The sequence below is a fragment of the Lissotriton vulgaris genome, unplaced genomic scaffold (genome assembly GCF_964263255.1).
Source record: "Lissotriton vulgaris unplaced genomic scaffold, aLisVul1.2 SCAFFOLD_11314, whole genome shotgun sequence".
NCBI lineage: Eukaryota > Metazoa > Chordata > Amphibia > Caudata > Salamandridae > Lissotriton > Lissotriton vulgaris.
In genome coordinates this window covers 21,966-43,246 of record NW_028242459.1, presented here as the reverse complement: position 1 = coordinate 43,246, position 21,281 = coordinate 21,966, and the positions used below count along the sequence as shown (strand labels likewise).

The following is a 21,281-nucleotide window of genomic DNA, read 5'->3' as shown; positions in this document are numbered from 1 at the left end:
ATAGGAAGTGATCAGCTTCCCTGGCACAGACAAGAAGGGATTCAGTTTTCCAACAACCGTGCAACATGACAACTTTGCTCCTCAGATCAAGAGTCGATCTCTAGGGTCGTGTGAAACAATAGACATAGATTTCACTCAGTCAGTCTGGTGCAGTTTACTTTCACAATATGTAGAGAATAGAGAGACGGGCGTGTATCAATAAAGGTTAACATTTATTGAACAGTCTTTCTTCTCGTACAAGAGAAATGTATTGCCACAATTGCAATAACTGTTATTATAAAAAGTACGTACAGTAAGATAAGAATTGCGAAATAGAACTGTAAAAGCATTGATATGGTTTCTTAGCCATACAATGGTTTAAAAGTAATAAAACATATATACAGTCATATATACATTAGGCTAACATACTCAACTGGTGCTTCTAACTAAGCCTACCCCGGTGTGCCTGACCTAAGCCTAACACGTGAGAAGGGGGAGTAAGTAAGTAGCTTAAGTTAAGTTGGTTTTGCCAAGGTTTGTTTCAAGAATTCTCTTCTAAGGGTTTAGTCAACACCATACCTCTGAATAGAATGATGGAGGATTGGTATCTCCTTCAGGGGTCTCTCTCGATATCCCAGTCACCCGCGAGGGTAAACCGGAAGCGCCGGGACTGGATTTCTCTGCACGAGAAAGGCAGCGGCTTCTCTCAGCGCGTCGAGGAAGGAGGGGTGACAGCGTCCGCGGGCAGCTGGGCTGGATGTCTTCGCAGAGGACGGCTGCACGGCTCCTCAAGCGTACTGAACCATAGTTCGCGCTGTAGCGGCGATAATGGTAATCAGTAGCTTCACCACCACAGGATAGCAGGCTGCAGCGACAGAGTGCTAGTTTTTACCAACACTGGTCATGCAGGCAGCTGGCATCAGCAACAGGCAACGCTCATTGCTTAAGGCAACGTTGGTAATATTTATACCTGACAGGTGCCGGGTTTGACGCAAGTTTGCTGGACATAAGACGTCAATTAAAGATGTCACTAGGAAGTGGCAGTTATCAGTTGCTCATTAGAGTTCTATTACTAATCAAAACATAGCAAGCGGGGATTTCCAGGTTTGCTAAGTTTTTATCTTGTTGAAGAACTCGGAGTGTTATCTAGGAATATCAGATAGTGACTGCTGCTCTGTCATTGCACTAATTGGTCGCAAAGGAAGTAGCAGAGAGTCATGCTGGAATGTGGCTCTGTGGCTCTGCTCGTGTGAGGCCAGAGATGACTTTTCAGAAAATCGCACTTGAACGGTTATGCCAATATAGGGAATAAAGGGCTTTATAGCCGAATAGGGGCATAAGGTCACAGTATCGATCAGGAACCTAGATAAGCACATGACAGTGGTTTGCAAAGAAAAGTTTTGAAAGTGGAAGCTGAAACCAATTAGCAGCTCTCAGAATGTTCTGTTGTTGCAAACTTTTAGGAAGCCACTGAACGCCTAGAGGAATGACCTCATGAAACAGGTTCGATCACGTCTAGATTGTTTCATGTGTTGTGTAGTCCCTAGGATTCCCAAGGACCAGCGCGTTTTAGATGACCTAAACTGGGGGCTTGGTGTCCCAACCACTTTCGAACCCCCCCACAGGATATGTCAGCCAATAGACGAGCTAGCTCTACAGTGCCACTACCACCCCCCAACAGTGGTGCATAGTAGTCTCTGGCAACAACTGAACATGACAAACCTGATTTCTCAGGGATCATGGTAAGCAGTGCAATATGTTTCGCCCAGACACTCTTGCTTGCTTTCTCTCAGGAAATACACAGGATGCCGATTACAACTTTTCAATAAGAATCTATTGGTCCAGTGTCAGCCTTGTTTAAAACATATGTGCTGCAACAATCAGGAGACAGAAGCATACGAAAGAGATTGCTAGTACCAATATAGTAAATCGTAGCTACATTTTTACCAGTGCTAATGAGATGAACATAAGCACTTCAGATAAAAATAGTAGCACTTGCATATTCCTAAAATGTGCGCCTTAAGTTGTTTGCCTAAGTGTACCTAGCCTAGTCTGGATGTGTAGGTGTTTATGTATATGCGAATCTCTAAATGTATCTGTAGCCAAGAAACCTCTAGGGATGAATCCACCCCCTCACCTGATGGTTGCGAATGAAGGACCCCGTCTCTGCCTCGAGGATGACACCTCGCAAGGGCAGATAATAGATAGGATACCAGGTGGCTCTGCAGTCAGCAATAAACAGATAGGATCTCGGGTATGTCACCTAGTTGGTTCCCCTCCAGACCGCAGGGGACCCAACTAGGTGAACTACCGTGAGGAGAACTCCCACCAAAATTAGGAATACGAGAACCCTCATCCCCCCCAAGACCATGGGGCACAATTTTGCTACCTTATAAATACTACGTGACAATGCTTTATCGTATGTATTAACGCATGCCTATTAGTTGTAGCGCAGTCTCATTTTCCATTTCCTTTGATTACCTGAATATAGGTCATTTAGGAGCGGCATTCACAGGACTGGTCCCTGTGTAGTCCTGACGAAGAGCTCTGGGGAATGCTCGAAACATGTTGTCATATACTAGGGATTCCTAACCCATTATAGCTAGGTTTTTCCAATATCTTACCCCGTTTTTAGACATATCAACTAGGAGCAAGAATAAAATATTTCACCCACTAGCTAAGTATTTTTAACTTACCTGTGTCCACTCCACTACACTTTTGCACCACACACAGTCTTCACTAAAGTGCTCCCACGTAATTCTGCAAGTCGCAGCAAGCCTCAGTTTGTAGAGGACCGAGATGGCCCCTATGATGAGGCATGTCACCAAGGGGGAAACCCTGGTGAGTGAGGGGACTCAAGCAAGAAAGTTTTCTTTCCTGCTGATTTCCTGACTCACATTGAGTGAGAATCCGCTCCACCTTTGGCTAGGTTCTTCACCCGGTATCTCGGGTTTTCAGGTTTACCATTGCATTTAGGAGGGTGGAGCTAGCATATACCTCGACCTCCCCCTTATTTTTATGATTCAAAGAAGAGAAGAGCCTGCCATGGGTGTATAACTGTCAGTCGACTGCAGTGTTAGGAGAATTGAAGATGAGAGAGCCTTAATTGAGAGAGACTATTGCACAAAGAAAATGAGACCGCAACAAAAGAAAAAGAGCCAGGAAAGTAGCAGTGAAACAGAGGAAACAGGAGCTGAGATAGCTGTAACTATGGGACACAGTTGTGCAAAGCAGAAAACACTGCTCAGAGTTGGTGACCAGGGAAGACAGCAGTTGACAGAAAAATAACTGGATTGAAACAGTATTTATTGAGACAGACTGCTGTACAGACAAATAAAAGTATCTTCCCAGCTTAGCAGTTCAAGAATTTCCCCACAACAGTTGTAATGCCTTTGCGAATACAATTCATGCACTGCTTAAAAGATTGCTTAAATTAATTCGAAGAGAGCAGGCTAGGCAGTGAGCCTCTGTTCCTCTTTTTTTTTAAAAATTTTTTTTTTTATTCCTCATATACCAATGATGGGTATTCTGGATAGGGTGACTCCTCCTCTCGCCATTACGATGTACCGGCCGCCCGGATTAAATTCAAAGAATTCAATCCAAAAATGGGAGAGAGGAGAGAATCTCCCTCCAGGCTAGACTGTTTGCTATGTCCACTCCATACCCTTTAATCTAGAAGACCCTTGGTTGGGTAAGAGACAAAGCACCGACAGTACCCAGGTAAAATCATTGGAATACTCTCATCTGTTCCGCCAAGCCACCAGGGCCGCCCAGATCTTAACAAGGCTTGAGTCATCACAAGCAATATCAGACTCGCTGACATACATAATGTAACTTAGGCAATCAGCAAAAGTGGGAGCATTCTCTGATTTCCAGGACTTACATATTTCCCGTCTAGCTAATACCATTATATAAAATAAGAATTTGGTCATCATCTCATTAAGCTGGTACTCTTCCCCTATGCCAAAAAGGATGATCATAGGTGTGATAACTATATGTGTACCCAAAACTTCTGTTATAAATTCTTCAATTTTAGTCCAAAAGAGCGATAGTCTTGGGCACTCAACAAACATATGTAGATCGTCCGCAGCAGAAGCCTGACAGCGTGGACAGCAATGTTCACAATTAGTAAACTTAACCAGTTTCTTAGGGGAGATCTACACTCTATACAGGGTGAACAGATGATTTCGTTTTAGAGGGGCTGATTTCACGACTGTATGTAGCAATTGAAAGGAATCTCCCCATAGAGCTGGTAATTTATCACCCTGTAAGGCTGCTGCTTCTCCCCATAGTTTATTAAGTTCAAGTTCTGTGACCTCATCCTTCTCATTTAAGGCCTCGTACCAAAAGGAGATCTCTTTTTTCCAGCTCCCTTTTTTCTTTACCAGATCAAACTTAGGATTGGCTGTTAAACCCCACGCTATAGTGCTCCACCAGCTAGATAACTGATAAAATTTGAACCTGGAAGCCTCTGTTCCTCTTTGTGGTCGTAGCACCTTACCACACTTTGCACTGAAATATTTACAACAGTAAAACGTAAGTCAATCAACTGGACTGCCCGCTCGTTTTATTAACACTGGTGTTCCTTATCTTTTTTTTAATCTAAATTGTACTGTAAAGAAATAGGTGCTTTGAATTACTAATGTGGCTCCTCGGAGTAGTGTTGCAGATTTGGCTGCCATTTGTTTTGGTATAAAGCAATTTAGGAATCTGTTAAAATAAGGATGATCTGTAGTCCATAGATGTATCCAGGATCATAGCTTTATTGTTCACTTAAGATCCTTAGTACAAGATGTTATGTGGATACAAGAAACAGACCCCACCAGGAGCAGTTCCACTGCTCAGCCCCTCACACCAACTGACATCTCCTTACTGTTCAACCCTCCCAACATTCCGATGACACCATCAAGGGCCAAGCAGCAGAGCAGGGGCAAGCATAGGGAGGATGCACAAGCTACATTACAACACATCCCCCTTTCATCAAAATCAACAAATGAATCATAAGCACACATGCAAAATAATTCACAAAAAGTAAATGAGCAAAGATGAAAAAGCACAAGAAGAATGTCGAGAAGATTCAGAGTAAAAGGTCAAATAACACAGCAATTCACCCTTCAAATCCTAAACCCTCTAACACTCCAAACACATTAAAAACATATGAGTCATAATGTAGGTGTACAATATAACTCACAATAAGTCAAAGTGCAAAGATGAAATAGCACAAGAAGAATGTCGAGAAGATTCAGAATAAAAGGTCAAATAACACAGCAATTCAACCTTCAAATCCTAAACCCTCTAAGACTCGAAATACATTTATAAATAATTCCATAACCGAAGACCCACTCAAACGTCCTAAGGCAACTCGGGTATACCATACACAGAAACATATTGCATAGGGCAAATCACCTCCCTAATGGGGAAAACACCTCCCAAAACACAGAAACATATTGTATAGGGCAAATCACCTCCCTAATGGGGAAAACACCTCCCAAAACACAGAAACATATTGTATAGGGGAAAACACCTCCCTATGGGGAAACACCTCCCAAAACACAGAAACATATTGTATAGGGGAAAACACCTCCCTATGGGGAAACACCTCCCAAAACACAGAAACATATTGTATAGGGGAAAACACCTCCCTATGGGGAAACACCTCCCAAAACACAGAAACATATTGTATAGGGGAAAACACCTCCCTATGGGGAAAACACCTCCCAAAACACAGAAAACCTAGTATAGGGCAAATCACCACCCTATTGGGTAAAAACACCACCCAAAAACCTTGAAAGAAACAATAAAGGCAACATAGCCTATGTGGCAGGACTAGGGATACAACCTACTCCCCCTACTACACACCAACCATAAACTTATGTGGCAGGACTAGGGATACAACATACCCCCCTACTACACACCAACCAAAACCAATAACTATAAAGGCAGACATTGCCTATGGGGTGACAGACCTATGTCACCCACAACCAAAAGAAGCAGCAGGACGAGGGATTCACATATTCCCCCTACTGCACACCAACCAAAACCAAAAGTGCAACATGTACAGCACATAATGCAGGACACACTTCCCCTTTTCCATATATAAACAACACTGTCCAAAAAGCGTACAAGCACAACAACTCCCAATACACTTCCAATATGACCCCAAATACACACAATAATGCCCAAACATGCGCACTCTCAAACAGGACAGGACAGGAACATACAGTGAATGCTAAGCACAAACACACACTTAAAACATGCACTGATATGTTAAGTACATTAAAGCACATGCAAATCACAGTATAAATCAATTAAAGGTGAGAGAAATTGTGCGTGTCACCGTAGACAAGCAGAAAAAATGGCCCACTCTGTTAGATTCACTAACAGCACGGCAAGGAAATGCATCTTTGAAAAACAAACAGTCACTCAACAGTACCTCTACGAAAGTCCCAAGTCCCTGCGCCAAGCTGAAATGTTAATGTGCCACAAAACCACAAGATGGCACTGTTGATCGGTTTTGAAAATATCCAAAGTTGCTCCAAATAAACTCCGAATGGGTTCAGAGTTCTGCCAAGGAAAGGTTTGCATGAAGAAATGTTGTCGTTATCGTTCCGGTTGTAATGGTCATCTCTATGGTAACAAAGATGGTGGCAAGTTCAAGAACTGTGTATATTTAACAAGGACCCCCTGAGAGTATGAATCATATAATTCCTAGGTCAGGGAAAACAGTGTATATGCAAAGTAACAACCTAGGCAATCAACAATTTTTAGTATCTTATTGGTAAAGGGTAATAAACAAATAGCTACAACTGGCTAAAAGACATCATATTTTATTCATTAATTAAAACAGAAAACATTTCATTCATATGACACAAAATTAAAAATCACACATTATTGTATTACAAGTGACAACAGTTAAAAAATAGTAAACAGTAGACAGTAAATTCTTAATCTAGATAAGATGAGTGGCGAAATTATATGACTCTACGCGTGTTTCGGCGGCCAGCGCCTTCTTCCTGGAGTAGCCACGTAATATTCCTAAAGATAATTCCCCTTTAAAGAAACGACCAAGTTCAGATGTCTGCTTCTTTTTATAATTTCTTTGGCGTCAGGAGTCGCCTAAACTAGATAATGTGGAGAAAAGATATTGAACATCCGCCACCGGAGCCCTTAATATGGTTTCGAATTCTGTAGAGTTCCCAACTTAGCTTTTCGCACGGTGTCCTGGGAAGCTAGCTTTCATGAAATATATCTATTTACAGTATTAATGTTCTCCTAATCTTTCAGATGTATTCTTCAGTTTTTAAAAAAGTAATCAGTCGGCAAGGTTTTATTTTAGGAACCTCCTTCTTTGCCTATAGGTATGGATTCTTTTGTTTCAGAGGTTTCGATGAACTGATTTGAGGGTATTTAGGATACTGGATAAAAGGATGAAAATTAAAAGATCTCCCTGTCTGAGGATAATCAGCAGGGCTCAGTACGTCCGGTGGCGGGTTGATTCGATACGGCAACTGCGAGCGCGGGAAAGTAAGTACTTGAAAGCTAGCTTCCCAGGACACCGTGCGAAAAGCTAAGTTGGGAACTCTACAGAATTCGAAACCATATTAAGGGCTCCGGTGGCGGATGTTCAATATCTTTTCTCCACATTATCTAGTTTAGGCGACTCCTGACGCCAAAGAAATTATAAAAAGAAGCAGACATCTGAACTTGGTCGTTTCTTTAAAGGGGAATTATCTTTAGGAATATTACGTGGCTACTCCAGGAAGAAGGCGCTGGCCGCCGAAACGCGCGTAGAGTCATATAATTTCGCCACTCATCTTATCTAGATTAAGAATTTACTGTCTACTGTTTACTATTTTTTAACTGTTGTCACTTGTAATACAATAATGTGTGATTTTTAATTTTGTGTCATATGAATGAAATGTTTTCTGTTTTAATTAATGAATAAAATATGATGTCTTTTAGCCAGTTGTAGCTATTTGTTTATTACCCTTTACCAATAAGATACTTAAAATTGTTGATTGCCTAGGTTGTTACTTTGCATATAGGCAAGTTCAAGAACGTCATGCCGGGTGGTTACCGGCTTCAGCGTGCTCTCAAACATGAACAAAAAACAGGACGTCACAAAAGCTTTGCCAGCTGTGCTGCAAGGAGTGGTGAGTAGCGCGTGATAGCGCAAGCTGATTACATTTGAATATTTGAACGTTACGCAAAGAGCACAGCCACATGACAGTTGCTTAACGAAAAAACCTCACCAGTGCTTAAATGTAAAAGAAAACCACACATCTCTTCCTCAAAGTGCGATGAAACGTGGCATACTTCAGAGCATTTAATTACGTGTTATCCCTGTGCTTCCCACTCCCCTCCGCTCCTCTCTGCCACATCGCACTTCATTAGCACAGTTCCAGTTTAAACACGAGCAGGCAACTTTGCCGTTTATTCTTTTAAGACAGCCAAGACCTCCAACACTGCTGCTATATTTCCCCGATCCTGAAACTCCAAATCCCTCGAGCTTCACAGTAGATAGTCATTCATCAAGCCTAAATTAACATTGTGTGAGCAGGGTGTTAATTTCCGCTCCGTTTGCAGAAACAGAGCACAGCTCTCAAACAATAAATCTGCTTTCAGTTTTCACACGCCGGGCAGCATACTGTTACAAAAATAAACTGCGGTCATAAATTCACGAGCATTACATTAGTAAGCATTTTGAAATGGCTTTGTTGATTTATAGGCTCTGTTAACCAAACATGTAAAGCACAGCAAACCAAACGCTTGACTCATTTGACATATTTCTTCCGATTCGAACAGAGAGACAAAGAGTCGATTGTGCCATCCCACAACACCAAGACTTGTTGATGTTTTCTCCTCACCAGATTTGTACAGAGTCAAATACCGGACATGAAAAGCTTGCAGATCCTAAATAGTGAGGCAGGCCAGAAATAAAAACCACACTTTTTTTCCTAATGAGTACGGGGCTCAAATTTCCATGTCACTCTCTTTTTTTTTGAGCAGCAGGGAGCACACTCTAAGCATTAAACACAATACCCTCTATCCAAACAGCTTGTAGTAAATTACAGCAGACCAATGTTGTTAAGTAAAGTCAGTGAAACAGAAACTGGCACTTACATGAAAGGGCGACCGATGATGTGGTCACTGGTGGGGCCTTTGCAGTGCCAGGTTTCTTCAAATCCAAATTTGCTTGAGGTTCCCTTAGTCCAAAGTCCATAAAAATACACGCAGGTTCATAAATCTCGTCGCCAGTGTTAAAATAAGGATGATCTGTAGTCCATAGATGTATCCAGGATCATAGCTTTATTGTTCACTTAAGATCCTTAGTACAAGATGTTATGTAGATACAAGAAACAGACCCCACCAGGAGCAGTTCCACTGCTCAGTCCCTCATACCAACTGACATCTCCTTACTGTTCAACCCTCCCAACATTCCGATGACATCATCAAGGGCCAAGCAGTAGAGCAGGGGCAAGCATCGGGAGGATGCACAAGCTACATTACAACAGACTCCTCCTTCTAGGACCTCCTTTCTGCCAACCCTCTGAATTTTCCAAGCGGAAGCTAGCCCATCCTCTTCTCATTTTTTTACTTTTGATATAATTGGAATTCTACCCCCTTACATCATGACTTATGCACATTGTCACTTTAGTACAGTACAGAATCTCGTTCCTAGACCAACTTAGCTCTGCAACCCAGACGGCCTAAACTATAATGTGGTGCTGTCGGCATCAAGCATGGTATCCTCCGTTAAGTGGGAGAAGCAGAGAAATGAGCAGGAAGGAGGAATGGGCAGAATGCAGATTCAAAGCATATCAGTTTGTATGTCAATGTTGGGAGAAAATATGTACCAGATAGGGACTCATACATGTATTTGTGAAAAACACACTCATCCAAGGGTTTTTGGGCACTGTATTGAGTATTCGGTTTATGTGATTGGTGTTTACGAAGTGCTGGTAGTAACTACTGCTGCATGCCTGCCAGATAGGAACTGTAAATATTAAGAGCAATTTGGAGAAATCACATATGTGTGTGAAAGAACAGGAGAGCATATTTCAAAGGTGCACACAAAGAATGTAATATCTTAAATTTACATTTTTTGACAAAGTTGGTTCATTCGATTTACTTTAAAAATGTAAGAAGGGAAATGTCCCTCCTAAAGGTAAAGAACAGCATGTCTGAGATGAAGATTATTTTATGGCAATCATTTTGAACAGCGTTTATTTTTTTCCAGCTTGGTATTTCTCTACCTCCCTGATTAAATGAAGTTGAACATCTCACTATTATAAGCCGGGACTTTTGCAGTAGCAACATCTTTTAAATACAAGCATGTCAACAAAACAGCTTGTGCTTTTAATATAAAAGTTGTGGTACCCGCACAAACATGTTACTTATTTTCACACTGGCATGATGTGTAAATCTTGATTCTGCTAACGAAGTTTCAAAAACAGTTTATTACTATTTTTTCTTCAGTGAATGGTGATAGTGGGGCGAGAGAGTCACACCTTTTCAAGTCTTGTTCAAATCAAGAGTCAGGAAGAAAAATATCACCCTTAGTCTACATTCATTAGCAAGCCATCAAGAGCGCTTCTCCTGTCAGCAGGAAATAAAGACAACTTCACTTGGTATGTCAGTAACTTTCAACAGTTTTACAAATTTGGAGAAACTGTTTCTAATAACGCTCTTTAATGAAACAACAGAAATCCTTGAAGGATAAATTGTTGGAAGAGGTTACCCCAGAAGGACTAAAGCAGGCGAAGAAGAGGCCAAGAATCATAGAGACAACCTCCTGCAGCCGAATGCATGAGAAGAGAAGAAAGCGTGGCCGTGGTTCTCATGTATAATCCATTAGCAAATTGTATTAAAAGGATTATAAAAATAAATTGGCGAATTTTGGAGGTTGGTGAGACGAAGCTATCACTGTACCCCTCGGTTTGAACAGAGGTCAGAACCTCAGGAACCCTCACAACAATGACCGACATACATGGGGCCGTTGGTGTAAGTACATCAGACAGTCCGCCCTACTTATGGTAGGCATTCTGACTTACGTGTTTCTCTTCAGGAACATAACAAAAGACTGGTTGTATCAAACAGAAAGAATCTTTGAAAAATGACCTAGACTCCCTTGTAGAAACCTCTCAGGATATCAAGTACCTGATCTATTGGTTTTACAAAGAGCAAACTCTCACTTAAGGAGTAAAACCAAAATGTCTGTTGTGCAACTGTGTGAAAAATGGCAACGACTCAGCAAACTTTAGATGCTTTTGGAGGAGCTCATGTTGCTCCTCTGAAGACACAGGGATAGCCAGGTTGGTGGAGATGGCTAAATATGGTGGAAGGTAGTCTAACGGGATAGTGGAGGTTGTTACGCCTGTTCCTCTGGCAGACCGTGGACCCCTGTTAAACTATAAATGAGCAGGAAAGTCTTCAAATGTAACTCAAAATAGAAAAATCACTAAAGATAGGCGGGTTGGATTTAGGGCAACAATGCAACAAAGCTTTACACCAGCCAGACCAAAGGCCCACCCAACATCCTTGTTTAGAGTTGGACAGATTGTCAGCCTTTCATCGGAAATCCCATCGAGTCAGTCAATGGAAAACTTCTCGAAGGGCTCGACGAAAACCCATCAGACATTATTAGATGAAGCAGTGCTATACAAGAACCTTAAAAAAAAACAATTTTGTATTTGCCAAATTCATGTTTAAATCCCTGTGGTATTTTTATGGATTATTAACAAGAGGACTGCCAAGACACAGACATATTTTAGCTTTCCTAAATAAATCAGGTATTGATTGGGTAAAAAAGACTGAATTAAGTTCCCAACACAGCTGTGAATCCCAGAACTCAGTATTACTGGTAGCACTTCTCTCTTCATTAACACAGAAGGAGAGGTAGTACCAACTAGAAAAGAACCGCTTCTCACTCTGAGAGAAGGCCCACTGGTGAGAATAGTCCCCTCTGATACCACCTGCACTAGACTCCCAGCTGAAAGCAGTCATGCTATCGAGATTTGACCCCTCTATTACCAAATAAACTAGGCTTCTTGCTGACATCACAAATTATCTTTAAAGTTTAGGGAATAAATCGCATCTAAGATCGACTTATATACACTCAGCAAGTCAAATACCATGAATTCAAATACATTTGTTGTTTTATTACGTCTAAAAACATACATTTCTTATTAACATGTAACATCTAGCCATCATTGTGTACATTTCATAGCATCATGATTGTTCTTGCTGTATCATAATTTAGTTCATGTTAATGTTAAAGTAAATCCTGGTACACACCTCTGTAGTGTGGTTTTAAAGGCTCTTGGATGTCCATACATGGGTGGTGTTTGGTTATGTATCATTAATACAGATCTATAAAGTATTGGGTTTCAAATGTATTATGCCACTAATGGCCGTGCAAACCACTTGTTCCTAAATATAAATTCTCCAGTTTAGAACTTGTTGCTGTTAACGTGAAAGTAAAGTGAGTTTGACCCTAGAGCAAACCCCTGGAGTGTGTTATATATAAGGATGGGTGTGCTGAAGAGCAGTCTTGTTGCTGTTCCTCACTGGCTGGGTGGTGTGGATTTTTTCCCCGTGTGTGTTCGCTGGTGCCTCCGGAGGGCTGATAACTGACTGAATTTCTTCATACATTCACTGCACTGGAATGGTTTTTCCCCTGTGTGTGTTCGCTGATGGCTCCTGAGAGCTGAGGAATGACTAAAACTACTTCCACATTCATTGCAATGGTATGGTTTTTCCCCAGTATGTGTTCGCTGATGACTCCTGAGATTTGAGGAATCACTAAAACGACTTCCACATTCATTGCAATGGAATGGTTTTTCTCCTGTGTGTGTTCGCTGATGACTCCTGAGACTTGAGGAATCCCTAAAACTACTTCCACATTCAGAGCACTGGAATGGTTTTTCCCCTGTGTGTGTTCGCTGATGTGATTGGAGAGTTGTTAACTGACTAAAGCTCTTCATACATTCAATGCACTGGAATGGTTTTTCCCCAGTGTGTGTTCGATTATGTTTTTGTAGGTCTGATGACCTACTACAGCTCTTTCCACATTCATTGCACTGGAATGGCTTTTCCCGTTTGTGTGTTTGCTGATGACTCCTGAGAGTTGAGGAATCACTAAAACTACTTCCACATTCATAGCAATGGTATGGTTTTTCCCCAGTATGTGTTCGCTGATGTGTTTGGAGTTGTGATAACTGACTGAAGCTCTTCAAACATTCACTGCAATGGAATGGCTTTTCCCCAGTGTGTGTTCGCTGATGACTCCTGAGATTTGAGGAAGTACTAAAACTACTTCCACATTCACTGCAGTGGAATGGTTTTTCCCCTGTGTGTGTTCGCTGATGACTCCGGAGATTTGAGGAATCACTAAAACGACTTCCACATTCATTGCAATGGAATGGTTTTTCCCCTGTGTGTGTTCGCTGATGACTCCTGAGATTTGAGGAATCACTAAAACTACTTCCACATTCATAGCACTGGAATGGTTTTTCCCCAGTGTGTGTTCGATTATGTTTTTGTAGGTCTGATGACCTACTAAAGCTCTTTCCACATTCATTGCACTGGAATAGCTTTTCCCGTTTGTGTGTTTGCTGATGACTCCTGAGAGTTGAGGAATGACTAAAACTACTTCCACATTCACTGCACTGGAATGGTTTTTCCCCTGTGTGTGTTCGCTGATGACTCCTGAGATTTGAGGAATAACTAAAACGACTTCCACATTCATTGCAATGGAATGGTTTTTCCCCTGTGTGTGTTCGCTGATGACTCCTGAGATTTGAGGAATCACTAAAACTACTTCCACATTCAGAGCACTGGAATGGTTTTTCCCCTGTGTGTGTTCGCTGATGTGATTTGAGAGTTGATAACCGACTAAAGCTCTTCATACATTCAATGCACTGGAATGGTTTTTCCCCAGTGTGTGTTCGATTATGTTTTTGTAGGTCTGATGACCTAGTAAAGCTCTTTCCACATTCATTGCACTGGATTGGCTTTGCCCGTTTGTGTGTTTGCTGATGACTCCTGAGAGTTGAGGAATGACTAAAACTACTTCCACATTCACTGCACTGGAATGGTTTTTCCCCTGTGTGTGTTCGCTGATGACTTCTGAGATTTGAGGAATAACTAAAACGACTTCCGCATTCATTGCAATGGAATGGTTTTTCCCCTGTGTGTGTTCGCTGATGACTCCTGAGATTTGAGGAATCACTAAAACTACTTCCACATTCATAGCACTGGAATGGTTTTTCCCCTGTGTGTGTTCGCCGATGTGATTGGAGAGTTGATAACTGACTAAAGCTCTTTCCACATTCCTTGCACTGGAATGGCTTTTCCCGTTTGTGTGTTTGCTGATGACTCCTGAGAGTTGAGGAATGACTAAGACTACTTCCACATTCATTGCAATGGTATGGTTTTTCCCCTGTGTGTGTTCGCTGATGTGATTGGAGATGTGATAACAGACTGAAGCTCTTTATACATTCACTGCACTGAAATGGCTTTTTCCCTGTGTGTGTTCGCTGATAACTCCTGAGTGTTGAGGAATCACTAAAACTACTTCCACATTCACTGCACTTGAATGGTTTTTCCCCTGTGTGTGTTCGTTTATGTACTTGGAGGTCTAATAACTGACTGAATTTCTTCAAACATTCAGTGCAATGGTACGGTTTTTCTCCAGTGTGTGTTCGCTGAGGTGTTTGGAGTTGTGATAACAGACTGAAGTTCTTCGCACATTCATTGCAATGGTATAATTTTTCCCCTGTATATGTTCGCTGATTATCTTTTAGGAGTGTTAACTGACTAAAGTTCTTCACACATTCATTGCAATTGCATGTTGCTTCTCCTGTGTGTGTTTGCTGATGGTTCTTTAGTAGCGATGACAAACTAAAGCTCTTGCTGCTAGTGTATGATTTTTTTTTCTTGGTTAGGGTCTGTGGGTCAGGTTTATAATTGTCTGCATCCCATGAGTGCGTTTCCTGAGGAGCTAACATGGTTGATAAAGCACTATTCTAAAATTCCCGGTGTGTGTGTGGTATTTTGGGATGGTTGATTTCAGATTTCACAATGAAATACAAGACTCACCAACTACATATATTATTATTTTGGCAAGTAAAGCTTCTTTGTAGGTGGTTATGTCTTTAGATTGCATAATAGTTTTGTGTGTTACGGGTAAAGATTAGTCTTCCTCCTGGTCGATGCAAATTAGCACAGTCTGTTGTAGATCAAAGACCCTCTCTTTCCTTTACCCTTCAGTTGTCTGGCTCGACTACCTTGTGTTTTTCTCGTGCCAGAAAGAGTTTATAATACACCTAGCACGCTGAATGGTGGTCTGCCATCATTACAGGAAGCAGAGCAATGCTGTATCTACCGCATACCGGACACATGATCAAAGCTGGTGGTGCAGGCCTGTTTATACAGGAGGTGGTTTGTCAGTGTTGTTGCCTTAATTTTCTATAGATCAGTTCTTAGTCCTGTTGCGTGCATCCACTGATATGCTCTTGACTGCTTCTTCCAGGATCTATCGGTGTATATTCAGGGTCCTCAGTCTCTGACTGTGCAGATCTTTTCCTGAATATTGGAGCTCATTTTTTTTACCACTTTTTTCAGAATTGCACGATTACTGTCATTATTCACGATCCTTTGTGCATTCAAGGCAGGTTTCCTATTGGATGTAAAGAGATTTAAAATCACTAAATGGAAATGTAAGAGAATGTGAATACCCAATATTTAACTAGTTGTAAAAGATATCTCTTCTTTACCATTTATGAAAGTTACCAAGAGATATTTCACCATACACAGATATTTAAGTAAATCTTTCATTGAACATGTCACTCTTACCTACTTCAGAAAAGGAGGTGATTTTCCAGTGTTCACAGAGTAACTTAGTACAGAAAGAGCACACACGGAAGGGCCTGAAAACTTGGTTGTTCACTTCCTAGATTTCCTTATTTTGCTGACCCTGCTTTTCTTTTAATCTGCGTGTTGTGTTTGTCTTTTTTCAGGTTGTCAATAAAGCGCCGGGACACTCTTGAGTAGCCGAGCGCTATAAAAGACACAAAATAACATAACACGGAGCGCACTCTTGCTAGAGGTACAGCTTTAGGAAGATGCAACATGAGCAGGATTTCATTTAAACACGAAGAGATTGTGGTAAAAGAGATGGATCAGGATGTGCTGCTGTCACTTCAGTTTCAGGAAGTGTATAACAACAGTAACCCTTTCAAGAATCATATCACAAACAAAACTCTTCAGGAAGTATATAATAAAGGTAACGCTCCAGGAAGTATATAAGAAATGAAGCTCCGTTCACTCTTCTTGACAATACGTTCCTGTTCACACTCGAGCAGCTGAAGTTCCAACTTCTGTCTTTACTTTTCTGTTTGTTAAGTTATCTTTGCCACTTTCCTGGGGTTGGTTCAAACATTTGTGGGAAGATTACAGCATTGCTTATAGAGATTCCATCACAACCACTAATATACCTGTGATATCTCTGCTGTCAATACATGTCTGCTTTTTGTCTTTTTCTACCTCACCATGTCATCTGACTTAATGTTTTCCGTTTGGTGCCAGCATGCTACTCTGTGGGTGGATGGAGCGTTGGCAGAGTGGGACAAGATGTCGGTTGCAGGTGCATGCAGCATTTACAACTTTGGGTATTCCTTGAAATCAGCTTCACCTTACTCCCTGTTCATCGCCTTCCATACTCCCTTATGTCTGCGTACTCGCTCCACAGGGTTCACTCACAGCTAAAGCAGAGGAGTGACTCGATGCACACAACAGACATCAGGTAATGATCTGATAGACAAACAGCCATGCTTGGCAGTACCAGGATCACAAGTGTCATTAAAGAGGCTCACCCGGGACATACAAACGGAGGAAGTGCACAGGTAGCTACTAATGAGGTACAAACAGAGGAGGCGAACCTGTAGGTACATGCTCCTTTTTCGGTCTGTTTCAGGCCTTTACTGGGCTGGGTATTGGTGTGCACTATATCTTATTCCTGCGGCTGATAGAAGCACTTGCTGCAGGGGTGTTACCACTTTGACCCTTTACAAGAAGAGAGCAGAGCCTTAGATAGCACAACACCTGGAGACTGCCTGCCTCGAGGGGAAGGTGAGGGTCCGGGTGTGAGACAATATCAGCAAGGGACATGAATGGATCCTATGAAACACAGCCGCAGAGAGACGAAATCGTCAGCCTAGATGGAGAAGAACTGGGTCTTCCACTGTTTCTGGATCAGTAAGTAATATTGACTCTATCTAAGGTTAGGAGGCATAGAATTCCATAGGGTCAGAGCTAAGACATGGAAGGAGCAACCTCCTGTTCTGGCTCTGCTGTGACGAGGGATGAGGGCCTTGTTTAGATTGGCAGAGCGTAGTGTTCTGGAGGGCTTGTAAAATTGCATCCAAGCAGCTAGGCTGGGTTCTCCTTGCTTGCATGGATTTTGCGGGAGATGGATAGGGCTTTGAACTTTGAAAGCTTTCCAATAGGTAGCCAATGGAACTTGCTCAAAAGTTGGGAAGAAGAGCTGAATCGGTTCAGAAAAGATTTCTTTGAGCCCAAAAGAGATATTTGCAAAAGTCCAGGAGCAAAATGAGAAGGGATTGTACAATCAGTTGGCAGGATTGCCAGGAAAAGTATCCTATAATTGGCTTTGGGTTCCTTATGATACCAAAACAGTTCCCCTGCTACAATCTTGACTTCGGTTTCAAAGGATGAAGAGCTATCCATCCATACCCCAAGGTTTTCTACCACCACTTTATGTTCGACGGGTACATAGTATTTCTGGACATCATTGATCACTCCAGAGATGGGTATGCCTGCCCAGCAGGAGTTAAGTTTTAAACAGTTGTTGTGCATCCATGCGACCACCGCTGTTAGACAATTTCTATATTTGAAACAACCGCTGGTCAACTCTGCTGACAGGGAAATAATTAGCTGAGTGTCGTCTGCATACAACACTGGTGAGATTCCAAAGGAATTAACTACCTTTACCAGAGGTCTGACGTGAATATTAAAAAGGGTAGGACTGAGCTCCAAACCCTGGGAGATGCCAGGAGCCAGTCCTCTTTGTGATGAGACGAAAGGGGGGTATAACTTGCAAGGACCACTTCTTTAAAAAGGAAGAAAACCAGGCCAGACCTTTGCCCTGTACCCTCAGGTCAGTGAGGCGAGTTAATATTATTGCATGTGAGACAGTGTCGAAGGCCGCACTTAAATCTAGGAGTATCAGAGCCTGGGATTTGCCGGCATCTGTAGTCCTGCAAAGGGATTCAGTAACTGTTAAAAGAGCAGTTTTGTTGCTGTATGATCTAAATCCATTTTGGGAACAATCTAATATTTGTATTGTTCTAATATTTTGGTTAGGAGATTGTTTACATGTTTCTCCACATTCTTGGACGGAAACGACAGAAGAGAAATGGGTCAATAGTTTTCTGGCTGAGTGGCATTTAGTGAGGGATCACTGTGCGTGTTTCCATATTGATACTTCTGTGCTCAGCGTGAGTTTGGCTAATTCTAGAAATATGGGTGTGACGCTCTCCTGAAATTTCAAAATATTATCAGGTTTAAATGGGTCATCTGGAGATCGAGATTTCACTTGACGCATTAAGGTGGAAATAGAATCTGCGTCATGTAGAGCCAATTGGTCCAAGGGAGCCCATTGCGAGTGGTAGGCCCCTGTGTCAAGAGAGAAAGGTTTGACTGTTTCCTCACCCCTGTTAAAGTAAAGATAAAGATCATTGACCAAGCTTGCTGCAGTGGCTGTTAGAAGCTTCCGCTAATCCGCGAGTGGAGGTAGGTTTAATCAGGTTGTTCAGAACAGAGCAGATTTCCATGCTTTGGTGGAAGTCTCCGCTCGTTTTACATTGAAGTCTAATAGAGGCACACTCCTTTCGATAAACCTTGAAAAGGCAGATGGGTCTAGTTTATGCCACTACTTTCTCATTGTGGGGTTACCGGTAATGTTTTTTCAATGCTAGGTTTATCAATAGTCATAGGCACCAAATAATGGTTTGACCAGGTCACTGGAATAGGGGGAGCAGTTTGAAGGGTGGCCAGGTTGGATAAACAGTGTCCCGCTGATGGCCGGCCTCATAGTTGAATGTTTTACTAACTGAGCTAAATAGAAAGTGGCCAGGTCATTAGTAAAGTCCTGGATTTCTTTATTGTTGAAAGATTTAAGTCTCCAAATATGCTCAAGTTGGACAATTGAAGTGAGTGCACTCTATTAGAGATTCCCTAGGGACGCATTGGAGCAGAGCCGTGGCACTGAATACAGTCCCCAGGCTCCACCGCATGCTGCATCACTCTTCCTGCGCCCGGAGGCGCTTAAAGGCAGCAGTGAGGTCCCACTGTGGGGGACACATCAGAGCAGAGCCATGGCACTGACTAGAGCCCTAAGGCACCACCACACGATGCATCACTCACTCCCGCCCAGAGGCGCTTAAAGGCCGCATCAGAGCAGAGCCGGGGCACGGACTACAGCTGCTTAAAGGTAGCAGCGTGGTACCTCTGCATGGGCCAAGGGCAGACCCATCCATGCCCGTCGGAGCCCAGAGGAGGCTGGGCCCCCCCTCTAACTTCTACACTCCCCCGCTTCAGGCCCACCATGGGCAAGAAAAAGCTGAGAGCAACAGAGGAGGTAACTGTTACCTCTTTAAATACCTTTCTTGCCAAGGCAACATCAGCATTAGAAGAATAAATCGCACTCACAGAAATGAGAATTTCGTTAGGGTTAGGGACAGGGCAGTCATCTAATCTAGTTGTTTCTCCAACTAAGGCGGGGTGTAACAAAACTATATGGGGTTTTTCTTCCAGAATTACCGGCAGTCCCTGTACCAACCCCCGAACATTCACAGCCTGCCTCTACATTTAGTGGGAATCCAACTGATGCTACCTCCGTAAATGGTAAATGAAAAAGAGGTTATGAGTCACTGCCCTCCAAGTGTCCTGCCAAAAAAGATCAGAAAGGTTTCTATGCCAGCGAGTTCCACATGCATGAATAGCCAGCAACTTTCAGAGACTACGGGCCCGATTCACAGAATGAACTTAAGACTGAATCCTACTACTTTTGGTATTCACTGAATGCACTTACTACTTTTGGTATTCACAGAAGTTAGGATTTTGTCTTAAGTCTGTCTTAAGTCAGTCTTAAGTCTGTTTTAAGACAAACTTAAGACAACATCCTAACTTCTGTGAATACCAAAAGTAGTAAGTGCATTCTGTGAATAACAAAATAGTAGTAAGTTTAGGATTGAGTCTTAAGTTCATTCTGTGAATCGGGCCCTGTATTTTCCTCATATTGGTGTGATCTTCTTGATAACTTTAAACAACTTTTGCAACCAATCTATGCCCGTTTAGATTCTACAGATAGCACCTACGGTCATCCCTCTGAGGTCTGTAAAACTCTTAAAAAATTATAATTGTGAAAGTCATAATTTGCGTTTTAATTGTGAAAACATGATCCTTGGTCGTGAGTTAGCTAAATCACCCTCTACTTCTATTGGTCATCCTTGTGTTGAAAATCAGTGGCTCCCAGCAGGGATCCTATAGGTCCAGACCATGTAGATTTGGTCCCTAGGTGTTGCTCACCACAGGTGACCATACAAGAGTCTATGGGTAAGGGGCAATCACACGACTTATCAAGACCACGGGTTAAGGTTAATCCCCCGTCTACTCAGGCCCACAGCAGACCAAATCAACAACACATGGACTTCCGTCCTGCAACTTGTCAGTATGTTCAAGTTTTAGTCAATGTGCCTTTACTACGTCCCAATCTTAAAAAATCTTCACTTCAGCTGATGGCCAAGACTCGACACTGGATGACTCAAAACTCTAATCAAGGTCATCTCATCCTAAATCATTTGATAATGGCCAAAAGAACGCAGTGAATTAGGTCTGATGTAAAACTAACCAATAATGGCTGGTTATTTTAAACTTTATTTATGTATGCGTTATTTGTAGAGCGCAACACTCATCCCTAGGGATATCAAGGCGCTTATAGCAGTGCTGGTAATTCTGCGGGGCTGACGTTAAAGCGGGTACATTAGAGTTTGGGGAAAAAGGTATGTTTTAAATTTTTTCTGGAACTGGAGGTAGTTGGCGGTGTGTCTTAGGTCCTGAGGAAGCTCAATCCATTTCTTGGCTGCTAGATAGGAGAATGAGCGACCTCATGTCCTTACTTAATACATGCGTCTTGTTCTGGCGAGGGCTGATTGGAGAGATCGAAGATTTCTTGTGGGGACATAAAATTCGATTTTCTCCTGGAGTATTGAGGGGCC

General features: G+C 42.2%; 1 protein-coding gene across 1 annotated transcript; it reads right to left on the bottom strand.

The window, feature by feature from the left end:
• Nucleotides 1-10,876: 10,876 nt before the first annotated feature.
• LOC147668960 (uncharacterized) lies at nucleotides 10,877-15,650 on the bottom strand. Its single transcript, XM_086948319.1, has one exon. The coding sequence runs from the start codon at nucleotides 14,988-14,990 to the stop codon at nucleotides 12,546-12,548; it is 2,445 nt and encodes an 814-aa protein (XP_086804445.1). The 5' UTR covers nucleotides 14,991-15,650; the 3' UTR covers nucleotides 10,877-12,545.
• Between the last annotated feature and the right edge of the window lie 5,631 nt (nucleotides 15,651-21,281).